This window comes from Megalobrama amblycephala, linkage group LG15 (assembly GCF_018812025.1).
Source record: "Megalobrama amblycephala isolate DHTTF-2021 linkage group LG15, ASM1881202v1, whole genome shotgun sequence".
NCBI classification, from domain to species: Eukaryota; Metazoa; Chordata; class Actinopteri; order Cypriniformes; family Xenocyprididae; genus Megalobrama; species Megalobrama amblycephala.
Window position 1 is genome coordinate 7,780,271 of NC_063058.1, and position 14,700 is coordinate 7,794,970.

Genomic DNA, 14,700 nt, shown 5'->3' on the forward strand with positions numbered 1-14,700 from the left:
TCGGGAGTTTTGCATGAGGGTGATAAAGTTCCCCACACAGATTTTGTGTTCAAGTGGGTTGCATTAATTGGTCACATTGACCAACGGAAAGCTGTATGGTTTGGAAGTGACTTCTGTGTGAGCTGTGCTTCATATATCGCTACACTATTGACAAAAGACAATGGACTTGCTGCTAAATTTTCCAGAAATTTCACCTTGTCGCCTTAGTTTATCTGGCAGACTCAGTTAAAGCTGCTGTTATTTGTTACTCAGGACACTGTTTTTGGAAACAATGTTCATTTATTAATTTTGAACAAATCCTTCATACACAAATATATATATATATATATGAAAAAGTACATATTTCATATACTACATTAACACAGTACACAGTCATCATATTACTGTGTATTAGTAAACTGCCCTACAAAAGCTCCACAAAACTTTCAGTAGTTCTTTTTTCTGTACAATAAAGCTGCATGAAACAAAAAATATTTAGACTAACCATAATGAAAACAAATTGATTATTGATGAATAAAGAAGGGGCGGACCTCAAACATACCCCAGCCTTTCACCAATACAAACACACACATACACGCCAAAAAACATCACAAAAGGATAGCAAAACGGAAAAATCTTGGATTATGAACTGAAGCATATTTTACATAGCTGCTAATTCATTATATATATATATATGATAATGAAAGTCTGCAAAGTGTGATGCCCAAATGACACATGGGTAAGTTTAAGTGACTGCTTTAAGCCCAACCGTCTGCTCAAATCTTTAGTTAAACATGCTTGTTCCTTGCATATGAGGTACTTCAGATAGACTGAAGAGGAAAAAGCCTTCTGTTCTTTTCTGTTTTGTTCAGTGCCAGAGAGATTTGATGAGCCAGCGATGAAGCCAGCCATTGCTTATATGTTACTAAACACACTGTGACTGTTATTGGTGGGAAACGGCCAGTAGTTTCCAAACGACAAATTGCATTTGTTTTACTTGGATTTAGTCAAATTGTTGACTGACAGCAGTGGTTTCGGGTGAGAATTTGAGTTTGAGTGGCCACGCTCATCGGTTTCGCCCTCTGCTTGACGCTCTAGCCGAATATCATTGTTTATGAACACGTGAGAAGGTTTTTCAAGTGCCTGGCATCTGGATCTGAACCACCTCTCCATTCTCAGCTTGTTGAAGCTGAATGGCCTCCTTTACATCCATCTCCGCCTGCAGCGCTGGAGTCAGAGCTTCAGCCTGAGAACAAAAAACAGTGAATGAGTTTTAAAGCATGTCATTTTTGTGTCATTTTTTACTACTAGAAACATGAAATGCAACTGCAAAAATAATGATTGTTTTCCTGAATATTCTATTGGAAAACACACAGTCTTAAAAACTAAGTCTGTTAGTTTATTTTTTTATTCTTGTTATTATTTAAATTTGTTAAAGCCTTTGTAAGCTTACTTTGTAGTTGTGCTTGGAGTCAATTGTTTTATTTGTGATAACTTAATGAAACATGAAATTATGCTGACATAATTTTTGGCCAGGCTGTCATACAAAGAAATTATGAACATGCAAAAACAAGAGAGAACCAATTAAATATTAATAAATTATTATGTTGTAGTCAATGTATGATTTTTCCTGTGAGCTTTTTGTTTTTTTTTATGCATCTTTTTTGCATAATAAAATTAAACCTGTAGCTATATGACTTCTTTTAGCAAAACATTTTGTCAGCTAAATACCTTCACCAAATTAAGTGTTTTGTTCTTCCCTCATATTTAAAATACTAAAAAAAACTTTCCACTAGGTTTAGGAGTGTGTTTATGGGAATTTTTGACCATTCTTCTAAAAGCGCATTTGTGAGGTCAGGCAGTGATGTTGGCAAGAAGGCCTGGCTCACAGTCTCCACTCTAATTCATCCCAAAGGTGTTCTATCGGGTTGAGGTCAGGCCAGTCAAGTTCCTCCACACCAAACTTGCTCATCCATGTCTTTATGGACCCTGCTTTGTGCACTGGTGCGCAGTCATGTTGGAATAGGAAGGGGCCATCCCAAAACTGTTCAAAGTTGGGAGCATGAAATTTCCAAAATGTCTTGGTATGCTGAAGCATTAAGAGTTCCTTTCATTGGAACTAAGGGGCCAAGCCCAACCCCTGAAAAACAACCCCACACCATAATCCCCCTCCACCAAACTTTACACTTGGCACAGTGCAGTCAGGCAAGTACCGTTCTCCTGGCAACCGCCAAACACAGACTCGTCCATCGGATTGCCAGACAGAGAAGCGTGATTCGTCACTCCAGAGAACACGTCTCCACTGGCTTGGATGCAGCTGCTCGGCCATGGAAACCCATTCCATGAAGCTCTCTACGCACTGTTCTTGAGCTAATCTGAAGGCCACATGAAGTTTGGCGGTCTGTACCTATTGACTTTGCAGAAAGTTGCCGACTTCTGCGCACTGTGCGCCTCAGCATGCGCTGACCCCGCTCTGTGATTTTAAGTGGCTTACCACTTTGTGGCTGAGTTGCTGTTGTTCTCAATTGCTTCCACTTTGTTATGAGACCACTAACAGTTGACCGTGAATATTTAGTAGTGAGGAAATTTCACGAATGGACTTATTGCACAGGTGGCAACCTATCACGGTACCACGCTTGAATTCACTGAGCTCCTGGGAGCGTTTGACATTTCTAAAATATTTGTTTTCTTTTTATTATGACATGTGGTCTAATAAATTTGTTAAGCTCTGTATTTGCATGCGTGTGTGTGTGTGTGTGTGTGTGTGTGTGTGTGTATGTATGTATGTGTGAGAGAGAGAGAGAGAGAGAGAGAGAGAGAGAGAGAGAGAGAGAGAGAGAGAGACTGAAATACTTCCAAAAAGATTTATTTTTTTATTTTTTATTTTTTTTTGGTAATTTGATTGACTTGAGGGAAATTAAATTAAACCAAGTCTGGCATAATTAGCTTCACATTATGTAAAACTTTAGATAAGAACTTGACGACTCTCAACAGTAAAACATTATAAATATGAAGCCAGTATAGTATTATGACATTTGTGCACAGCTGACCGCACATAAGCGGAATTCCACATTGATATGAATGCACCATATTAATAATGGCAATGTGTCACCACTGGACTAATGCACCCAACATGTCAGAAAAGAATCCACTGCATTAAAAACAAATCTACAACAGAAGTGTCTGTCTGCAATGCGGTTTGACACAGTGTCTGTTCTATTAAAATACCGTGTATACACATATCCATCGTCACACTGTACATCCGCCATTCGCCCAGGCTTAATATGTCCATTTTACCATATTGATAGAGGCAGTGAAAGCAGACAAATACAGCGCTGACAGGTGTACAGATTGATACAACAAAAACAAAGACCAGGACAACAACAAGAGATGGAAAAAGAGGAAAAAAGTAAAGGGTCAGATGAAGGCTACACTTTATCTCAGTCGTCGAAATAAAAACACTCCCTCGAAGAAAAGAAAAAAAAAAAAGATGGAGGGAGTGATGCAGGGGGATACAACGCAGGATGAGTCACTTCAGAGTATGTGGAGTGAGTCATTCCTTCCTCAACACACGCCAGGGGAACAGACCGCACACCTGCACGGTGCAAAGGCTCAAACTGTACTCAAGGGCACAGCCCAGAAGTGCCAAGACTCTTAAAACACAGCCCATTTGATGCGAGACACTCGCAGGCTGTGCTTTTCATCTTAGGTGTTAAGTGCAAAGTCCTCAGGGGCCGATTTCCTGTGGCTCCACAAGAGGGCACTCATTAGGGCCAATGAGGGAATTCATGCCTGAATCATTTAACAGCATCACAGAGTAAGTGAGCTATCAGACTGTACAGAGAACAGACCTTCCTGGCCGGAAACCTCTTTATTTTCAACGATTTTTATCTGTGGTGATCATATGTGTGATATGGAAACTATTAAATGAAGAAAAAACAAGAAGAAAAAAAAATCAAGGGGTGTGTACATTAAAAAAATGTCTGTAAACACTACCACATGTTTTGTGCAACAGATGAGAGCGATTGAAATAATCCTGAAATTCACATAGAGAGAAACGCTGTGACTTCGGGATGGTGCCAACAAGGGGGGTCAGAGCATCATCTATGTGTCAGACAGCTGTCTGAAAATTTCAGCTGGAAATTAAATGATTAAACTGACTACAAGTTGCTCAATTATTAAATTATTAAAGAATAGAGTTTTTTAAAAATTGCCACACTACCTAATATTTTTATGTAAATTTGAACTCGTATATGAAATAAATAAGGCCTATATCCAGGTTGTGATGTAATTTTTTAACTTTTTTAAAAGTTCAGCAAGAAAGTGTGATTTTAAATATTATGTAATTTATTATTATATGTTATATACATTATATTATTACATATTTCTGTAATTTATTATACATAATATTAGATTAAATATAAAAAACTAGACAGCAAAATATAAAGCATGTAGAAATTGATGGTTACACTTTATTTTGATGGTCTCCTTGAGACATCCAGTTGAAAACTAATGTTGCACTGAAATTTCAACTAACTCTCATTAGAGTATAAGGACTGTAGAATATCTGTTGGGAATCACCAAAACAAAGTGTTAACAGATATTAAGCAGTATAATCTACTCTACTGAGAATTAGTTGACATGTAAGTGCATCGTTACTTACATTCAACAGAATGTCTAAAGGGGAACATCAAAATAAAGTGTTACCGAATTGATTTACATGTAAACAAATTTCCCACCGAATTATCTTCCCAAATACAGAAGGTAGTTCTTCTGTTAGCTAACTACAGTACAGTTCCACTGCAGAGCGTGCTTATGCCATAAACATTATTAATTTTCTCTGGCATCTGTTTATTTGATCCCCAATGACAGGTGGTTCGTCACAAAACAGCAGTAATCTCTAATCAATTAACAGAGATTTACTCGGTTTCCAACAGCTTTGATGTGTACAGTATAATTGGAGAGTCAATTTGGAAGGCGTCCAGACCACCAACGAAAGTAACAAGTGAGGCTAGAGGTAAATCTAAACCCTCTGATGGGGTCTGGGTACAAAGGCGATCATCAAGCTGTTCCAACAAACTGCTTTCTGGGGTTTGGTACAGCCTGCTTAGACGAAGATGAGAAGCTACATATTTGAAGGTTAGCCAAAATGCAAGTGTGTAATATCCGCGAGAGAGAAAAAGAGGAAAAGAAAGATGCAGGTCACTCAGATAACAAGGCACTGAGACTAATTTTAAGCCGTACAGCAAATTTGGCCCAGGTACAGCACATCCAATAAATAAATGTTCTTCGAAGAGAGGAAGGGGAACATTTGTTTTTGCATGGGCTTTGTTTACAGCACAGTATAGAGAGGAGGAGGGGCTGATGGGTGATGTCACCTGTAAAGGAAAGTCATTTCAGAGGCAGAGCAAGTTATTACATTTTAATGAAAGATTTCTATTTTTTTTTTTTTTTTTTTTTTAACATGTGATGATAAATCGTGCACAATGAGGCCAGGAAAGTGTATTAGCAAAGCAAATAGAAGAAGTGCTGACTTTATGCAGGAAATGCCCTTTAAAAATATTTAAACCATAAGCGCCCAAAGGTCTCCGTCTAAAGAGGTTTTAGTTGTACCAGCCTAACCACTTTAAAGGGCAACTGTGGTAAAGGCCTCGTCCTTGTCCCTGTTACCAAATAGCTCACATTCTCCCGCTCACAAAAGCCATTCCGGGGTTGCGTGCTAGTGTTTTTTTATTTTCTTTTTTTTTTATGTAGGAGGGATGGTCCACAACAAAGGGCACTGATGGCCCATTTCACAATGAGCGCTCTGCGTTTTTTCTGGTCGCCGAGAGTTGAAGAATGTTCAACTTCGTGTAAAGCGCAACGCTCATCACTGTCACTTTTTACCCTACCGTCCAATCACAGTGAAGGAGGGGCGGGACCATTACAACACTGACCAACTGTCATATTCTGCTTGTACAATGATAAACAACAATGAGCACATCTCTTCATCCAGAAATAGCGCCAGAGCAAGTACGTCACATTGTGTCGACACTTTTATATTCAGAAACAAACTAATTGTGAAATCAGATACTAGCAACACTTCCATGGATATTTCATATCAAAGCACATATAGTGTGTCAACTGAAAAAAAAAAAGAAAAAAAAAAGCTGAAGCACTCTCAAGCACCTGCAGCAAGGCATTTTCAGAAGAGCCCTAGCATTTCAGCTGGCTAAAAAACACTTTGGTGGACACACAGCCTTAATGAAAATAATTGAATTTTGTCAACATTACATTATATTCATTAGTTTTAACCCATAGCCCAGTTTTATTTGCTGATGATGTGCAAAATGTCAAAAAGTAACAGATCAAATTTAAAACCAATTTCCCACAGGGTTACCATTCTTTTCCAGTCATTCTTCATTACTTTTTAAAATTATTTTTTTGCCAATTAATTATTTTGCTTAGCTATAATAGGCTAAATTGTTCATGTGTTTTTTTATTATATATATATATCGTGCACATTTACTTTTTTCGCCAAAAATCTTTTTTTCCCTTTTTTTGTGTCGGTTTTACCAACCAAAAAGTCCTGGACAACCAAAATTTGTGTCACTAATTTCGCTCATAACGTTAACACCGATTGTTCTTTGTTTCAGATTTAAAACAGTGTTTGCTTCTCTAAAGACAGAAACATAAAAGCAGATGTGCAAGTATGCAAGTCAATTTGTGCCAGTGCTCCTCAACCCTAACTTGAAGCCTCACATGAATCAAACACGTGAGTGCAGCTGGGAAAATGTGGTGACCTATAATGACTGTCAAACCTCTAAATGTGTTTGAATATGTGTGCACGCCATATAGCTGCTCTGAAACGCGGTAAAGGCATCATGGGGAAGTGATTAGAGTAAAAACACACATCAAGGAGGGCTTGAGCATGTTGAGAGCTTGATGCAGAGCATGAGATGAAAAAGAGGGATAAAAATGAGAAAATGGACAGGGAGGAAAAGGACTAGTGGCTATTTATTATTCTGAGGAAAAACAAACTGATCATGGAAGCTGATTAGCCGAAAGTGAGAGCGGAGAGCAGGTTAAGATCACTGCCTACGATTTCTACAAAGGACACATGGTAAATGAGAGGGTTAGAAACTTTGAAATGTACAGATCACACATATTGGCCACTACGCCACCCTGCGGTGTTGGTACAGAATTGCTGCCCACCACACATCAGAATGGTGGAGATGACATTCATCGCAACACCTGTGCAACGTTGGTGGTCATTTTGTGACAGAAAACATTCCTCCCTGAATAAAATGGTTATACGTCATAGATAACACTGCTGATAAAAACGTTAATACGGTAAGTTGTGTTTGTGTGGGTTTTGGCTTATCTCACTTGTACTGCGCCAGTGTGGTCGGTCACCGTTCCCAGCTGGACGTATTGCACCTGAATATCATTACCCTGGAGAGGAGACGCGTCAACTCCGCCAGTCCCATCGGTCGATGCCACAGCGATGAGCTGTGGTCCTCTTAGAACCTGCAGAAAGAAATAGACGGGGGAAAAAAGAAACATGAACACAATGCTGGGAAACTACTAGGTAAAACTGTTAAATGCTTATTGGAAAGTGATCACCATTATTTGTTTATGTGTGTTGTTGTGTCTGGCCCAGAGTGCTATAGACACAACACACTCCTTAAAGTTCCCATCATGGCTTAAATGGATAGTTCATCCAAAAAATGAAAATAATAAAATAAAAAAAACCTCAGTCATAACTGACATTAGTCACTATTCTACAAAAAAAAAAAAGTAGTTAATAACCTCAAACTGGAATACATAACTTTACAATCAAATAAAAAAACCTATCTATAAAAACGTATAACAAAAAAGTACAAAACTTAATTCATCCCAAAAATTATGATTTTTTTTAAACCATGTATTTCAATAGCAAAAATGAACACAAAAAGTGAAACAAAAGGAAACAAAAAACTAAATTCATTATAGAAATTCCCATGACTTTTCTTAATTTATTCTTAATTACATTCTTCCTGTTTCTAATATTTTAAAACAAACATAAACATATATTCAAGTAATCATGTATCAAGCATTTATAAACTATATGTCTGGATTATGATGCTTTGTGGAAAGTGATGACTGGTCATTTTTATTTTTTTGTTAAAAATATCTAGTTTCAGTAATAGCTACACAATAATGAAATATTTTGCATTGAGTTTTTGATTGTACTATTACCTTGTTGTGCATTCTACTGAATGAAGTAAGTCTTTCGGATTTGGAGAGTGAATTAGAGTGAATTATGAAAGAATAAATTTTTAGGTAACTAAAGTAGCACTTCTAGTTAGTTATTATCCAACACTGCTGCTAGGATATTTTTTTTCCCTCTAAATTTTTTTTTTTTTTTTTGTAAGTGGAAGGTTTTTTTTTATTCTGGTTTTTATATAGAAATGATTCTCTAAGTGTGCTGCAATCCCTTATGTAAATGAAGGCTTACTTTCCTTTCTAAAACCATCACCAATTTGTTCCTTTCATTCCTTGCTGATTGTTCTTTTCTAACTTTTATTAGCATATCCATCACCTCATTGTTTAAACAAAATTAAAATTCTCACAGTTTACATTTTAATCTGCTAATGATTCCACTTATTCTGTAGTTTATGCAACTGCCTGTCATAAACCACAATAATGTGCACCTGTTTTTCCGCTTTTCTTTTCAAATGGTCAGGAAGTTCAAAAGTCCAATCTTGCATACAGTATGCAAACAGCAGGTCAAATGAATAGGAAGTCCAGTACTAAGTACTTACAATACAGGCAATATAGGCACAATATAGGTGATACAATATAGGTGAACAACATCCAGATGATGTACTACATCTGCTGAGATTCTGAAGTGTGCAACTTCAAGACGCTTTGCTATTTTGAAAAGTTTAAAAGTTCAGGAGGAAAAAAATTCATTTAAGTGCTAATTTAAAAGTTTCTAATTTTGTGTTGGCGGTCTCCTACAATAGGTTTACATGCATCCAAGGTCAAAAAACACATTTTCTCATAATATACATTGCAGTATCACATCTTTTCTCACACTGTCTGAAAAGGCTTGATAAAGGATCCGGTCTCTCTAAAACCCTCCTTTCAGAGAGTTTCCTGATTGGTCAGATGGCCCAGTTTGTTGTGATTGGTCCACTCTGCTCTGATTGGTCAGATGGCCCAGTCTATAATGATTGGTCTACTCTGTTCTGATCGATCAGATGGCCCAGTTTGTTGTGATTGGTCCACTCTGCTCTGATTGGTCAGATGGCCCAGTCTGTAATGATTGGTCTACTCTGTTCTGATCGATCAGATGGCCCAGTTTGTTGCGATTGGTCCACTCTGGTCTGACTGGTCAGATGGCCCAGTCTGTAGTGATTGGTCTACTCTGCTCTGATTGATCAGATGGCCCAGTTTGTTGTGATTGGTCCACTCTGCTCTGATCGGTCAGATGGCCCAGTTTGTTGTGAGTGGTCTTCTCTCCTCTGAGTGGTCAGATGACCCAGTCTGTAGTGATTGGTCTACTCTGCTCTGATTGATCAGATGGCCCAGTTTGTTGTGATTGGTCCACTCTGCTCTGATCGGTCAGATGGCCCAGAGCCATAGAGAGAGAGAGTTGCGACAACTCCATAGACTCCAATGGAACGGTTTTTTACAGCAATGGCGGCTCGTGGAGCCTCTCAATAGTTCCCGGAAGTAGCAGCCGCGCCGTAGAGTTACAGCAGAACAGACCGTTTGTGATGTACTTTTAAAAGGTAAGCCGTTTAAATTATAAGATTTTATAGTATCAGTACATCTGAATCAAATTAACTTGTGTATTAAAGCATGCTAGCTGATATTGCTCACTAAATAAATAGTTCCAGGGGATAGTAGATTAGATAATAGATTAAAACAATTTATTCATCGTTGTGTAATTAGAGAAAAAGGATTCTAAACAGGGTTAAATATAACTTTGGGGCTTGTGGTGGGTGAAAGTGGTAAAATGAGAATATCCTTATTCCATATTAAATGTACAACCCAGGTGAAAAAATACTATAGTAAATAGTATAGTGTTTTTGAACCATACTATAGTAAATTGTAGTATACTATATTATAGTATTTACAACACGTTGTTAATGAATGCTACAGCATACTGCAATATAGTGAACTGATAAACTGTAATAAATACTGTAGTATACTTTAGTTTTTTACTGCAGTACTGTTTTACTGTAGTTTTTTATTGTAGTATAATATACCCTAAAGTTGTAGAAAACTTAGTACAGTATTGGGTAACTTAATTTGTTTATATTACTATAGTTGTTCTATTATCACAGCAACTATAGAATTACCACAACAAATTAATTCAAGTACTTTACTATAGTATGGTTCAAAAACACTATGGTATTTACTATAAATTACTATAGTATTTTTTTCACCTGGTAATAAAGAAAAAAAATCCTTATTTTAGAATTTATATTCGAGAATGTATTGTGATTCTGTTGTCTGTCTATTATGTGTCTATTTTTGGATTGATGGGGAGAGGGAAGTTTATAAGTGAGATTAAAAAAAACAATGCTTAAAAGCAGCAAAAAATAAATAAATAAATAAATAAATAAATAAATATATATATATATATATATATATATATATATATATATATATATATATATATATATATATACACTATATACACTAGGCTAAATAATATACACTAGGCTGTATATTATATACTACTACTGTATTTAATTTCTCCCATTTTGTTTCCTTTTATCTTGCTTTCAATACAAGCACAAAGGGGATTCAGATCCTGAAGACTCCATGCAATGATGCTGTCACCGCCAGTCTCTGCTCCTTGGATTTTGCAAGCTTTTCCTTGCTCCTTATTTTTAATAAACCTTTAATAAACATAAAAGTTCCCAGTGTTGGTTTTTGTGAAAAAAGGCAGATACACCTATATATGATTAACACACAACTTGGCGCACAATCTTTAGCTCTATTTAGATTGCTCCTGCTGACTAGAACATAACTTTCTCCTTTCCGTGTCAGTGGGGAAACCATGCATTCATACTGCTTTCTCTGAGTGACTGGATCATCCTCATGCAACACTGCAAACCATAGCGGGGAGACTACAAGAACATGTAGGAAAGGACAGACGAAATGCTTGACATGCAGTTTATTATAAATGTATAAATCCATTGCACTAAATCAGTGCAAAAGTCAATGTGTGTATAATGTTTTATTTTAGAATTGAATATATTGTGTATGAATGTATATATAATAAGTGAATGGGGTGCATAAGAATTGTTAACATTAAGATTAATTAAATTTCACTTAATTAAATTTTACATTTCACTTATTTGCAATGGGTTTTTTAAGACAACCTGTCACCTGCAGGTCTCCTGTCCCTGTAAAACCATAGTGAACATGACATGATTGCCCTTAACTAACATACAACTTAACTAACATTAAGTTTAAAAACATAAAAATACTTCTGAAACTGCAACGCGATCTTTAAACAAGGTAATGTTAGCCAGAAATGTTAACAAGGCAGGCAACGCTGGTTGACAACACTAATCCTCAAATATTAGCAGGTTTTTATCTTTTAAAAACAACATTGCTGTAACTACAAACACATGCTACATTCACATGTCGGTGTATTACATAAATATTGTAAACCGATGCATTTATTGACTACAAATTACCAAAAATCACGGTTCTGTCTCTCTAACCCTATCATTTGAATTGCCGCCGAAGCACTTCCTGGAACTATCTGAAGGCTACACGAATCACGTGACGATCAAGCGTTTTGAACTTCCGTTGTCGCAACTCTGTCTCTCTATGGCTCTGAGATGGCCCAGTTTGTTGTGAGTGATCTTCTCTCCTCTGAGTGGTCAGATGGCCCAGTCTGTTGTGATTGGTCTACTCTGCTCTGATTGATCAGATGGCCCAGTCTTTTGTGATTGATCCACTCTGCTCTGATTAGTCAGATGGCCCAGTCTGTTGTGATTGGTCTACCGCTTTCAGCACGTGTCGGAAATGAAACTCCCGTTACCATATCTGAAATTTAACACTTGATACACAGGGATAAGATCAGTAATTATGGGGTCGATTTTACTGTATCAATTCCAACGCAAGTCCTCATCCTTTGGATGTGCTTTCACAGCGCAAAAAACAGCGTCTTCGTCATGTCGACAATACGAACCAAACTCTTCAGGCCTCAGCTACAACTACAGTGTCTGATGGTGGGTCAAAGTAGATGTCAGGTGGAAAATCCTCCTATTACCCATGGCACAAAAATGGTCTACTACATGTGACAAACAACAAATAATGTGTGATTTTTAACTATATTTTTATTTATTGAAATTCATTTTAATTACATAGGCCACTATTACATTTAATTACATACTATTATTATGCATTATTATGCATTGTAAATTATTCAAAATTTCAGCATTTAAATGGTAGAGTTCTCCTTGCTATGTCATATCGTGTCTCTCTCTGATGCTAGTAAAATCTATATATTGAATAATATGTGTAAAATAATGTTCTTAGTCTTTTCTTCCTGTGGGAGAGCATCCTAGCCAGAGACTACAATAGTTTACTATGAATTAAATGTAAATTAAATTAAATAATTTCTTGTGTAACCAAAATACCAATAATGCAAAGAAGAAGAAAAAAACTTAGCGTGTGACTTTTAATTATAAACAAGGACACAATACACAGGGACTCTTATTTTGAAATGTTTATACTATTGCCGGCTGATCCTTCAAATGTGAGAGATAAAACATGCATTCTTCCAACCGTCTAAAACATATTATATCAACTCAAGTTCATTAGCAATCGCTTGGCATGAATGTGCGCTATTCATTGATTGACAATCACTTTGAAGCAGTCTGAAGCTCTGTTGTGCGAGCCTGTAGAACGAGCACCACCTTGTGACTTTGCAATGTGCAGCTCTCTTTTTCATCTGAAATCATAGCCTTTTGAAGATTAATAATCAATAGGCTGTATCACGATTTATGTATTTCCATCCCCAAAATATAAGACATCTTAAAATGGTCATTAAGACATTTGTTTTACCATTTAATGTATTGAAGACTTTTTATGACATTAGATTTCGCACACAGAAGTGCCCGCACTGTCGATCCCCAGTCTTTGTGAAATATCAGCCGTGTCTCTCAACTGCACATGGGAATGTCAGTGGGAGTAAAAGTTTTCGTGCCCACAGAATGAGCAGGTATGAAAGGTGTAGAGTGAGGGGAGATTTTCCACTAGTTAATCGATAGTGGATAGTCGATAGTAAACCGACTAGTTAATCGGTTTCATTATCTCGGGCGGATACAAAAGTATAATAGAATAAAAATAATAAAAGCAAAAATGTGTCTCCAAATATACTTGGGTGGCCGTTAATATACCTGGCTGGCCCGCCCAAGTAAAGTCTATGTGTGGGAAGCACTGAAGACCATATCTGGAATTATGCAAATTTGCTACAAACATACATAGATTTGTTATGGAAATGAGACTGGAATAGCAGTTCAGAATCGATTCTTCCTTTTTAGGAGGCAATAACTTTATTTGTCGTTCACTTTGATCTTCAAAACTGTGCAGACCTTTCTTTGAAAAAGCATAATAGGAGCACTTTAAGAAGACTAGAAGTACTTTTTTTTTTTTTTTACTGAATTCAAAGCACTTTAATAGTAGAGCCATTCAGACGTAATCCAAGGGAGGAAATGTTCTTAATTCTTAGAGTAACAGGACAATCAGGATTCAAATCAGGCCAGGGATTTACTACTTTAAAAACTGCATTTCCTTATGCACGTAATACTGAATCTGCCATGTGTGACACATCCAAGCACTCATCATAACAGCCTGGTGGAAGGCCCTGTTTTCACAAACACATCTCTATCCTGTGCCAAGGTCCTACTCATCACAAAACAGGCACATGCAAGCAAAAACACATGTGAATGCATGATCGCACATTGTGTTTGATTGCCACAAAGTAGACTTGAACACATCATTGATTATACACCATCTGACCACTAAAGGCGCTCTGATGTGGTCACCATGGTTTTGGATCCTCTGACTTCTCTTCAATTACTGGCGCTAGTCTTCAACCTGAACTATGAGTCAGTAATTTCTCCATTCCAGCAGTTGACCGTTTCCACATGCACAACGTTCATTCAAAAACAGCCATCTGGGATAGAATTTAAATGAAATGTAAACTTCAGACTAAACACTAATCGTTAATCATTACAGCTCTTCTGCTCCACACAGTGACACCTCTACTCTTGTCAACATCAGTGCCTTGGAGCACCAGTGTGGGCATAAACAATCAAATCCGAGACTCCTCAAGTGGGAACAGAACTGCCATGCACTCCCAATTAGGAGAAAGAAAATCTGCTGCACTGCACAAAAATCCCACAATAACCCCAATTTCAGATCCAGTTCGCCTCTGCCCCCACCCCAGTTTCAAGCACAGACGTTGACTTTGAAGTCATGAGTCAGTGGCATGCTTAGAGTTCATGGAAAACCCATGCGGTGCCCACCATGTCTCCAAGGGCATGGAGGAAGGATGCCAATTATGCCACAATGACTCCTTTTTTGATTTCACCAGTCAAATCATTGGGTAATAATTAAGAGTATACAATGTTGTGTTGCAGGATTAAATAAATTTCAAAAATATATTAGAAATGTATACAATTTATACATAAATTAACTTGAATACAACTCTTCTAT

At 37.1% G+C, this 14,700-nt stretch overlaps 1 protein-coding gene and 1 long non-coding RNA gene across 3 annotated transcripts in view; one reads left to right on the forward strand and one right to left on the reverse strand.

Moving 5' to 3' along the window:
- Window positions 1-259: 259 nt before the first annotated feature.
- The window catches only part of LOC125247159 (BTG3 associated nuclear protein), a 53,326-nt gene continuing 38,885 nt past the window's right edge, over window positions 260-14,700 (reverse strand). For both annotated transcript variants that reach the window (XM_048158378.1, XM_048158377.1), the window contains exons 12-13: window positions 7,348-7,488; window positions 260-1,225 (exon numbers count right to left, since the gene is read on the reverse strand). In XM_048158378.1, coding sequence (XP_048014335.1) covers window positions 1,115-1,225; window positions 7,348-7,488 — 252 coding nt within the window. In that variant the 3' untranslated portion in view covers window positions 260-1,114. The remainder of the gene's footprint in view (window positions 1,226-7,347; window positions 7,489-14,700) is intronic.
- Window positions 9,293-10,876, forward strand: LOC125247160. Its single transcript, XR_007180023.1, has 2 exons — window positions 9,293-9,740; window positions 10,753-10,876. It is a non-coding gene; the product is annotated as an uncharacterized LOC125247160 (long non-coding RNA).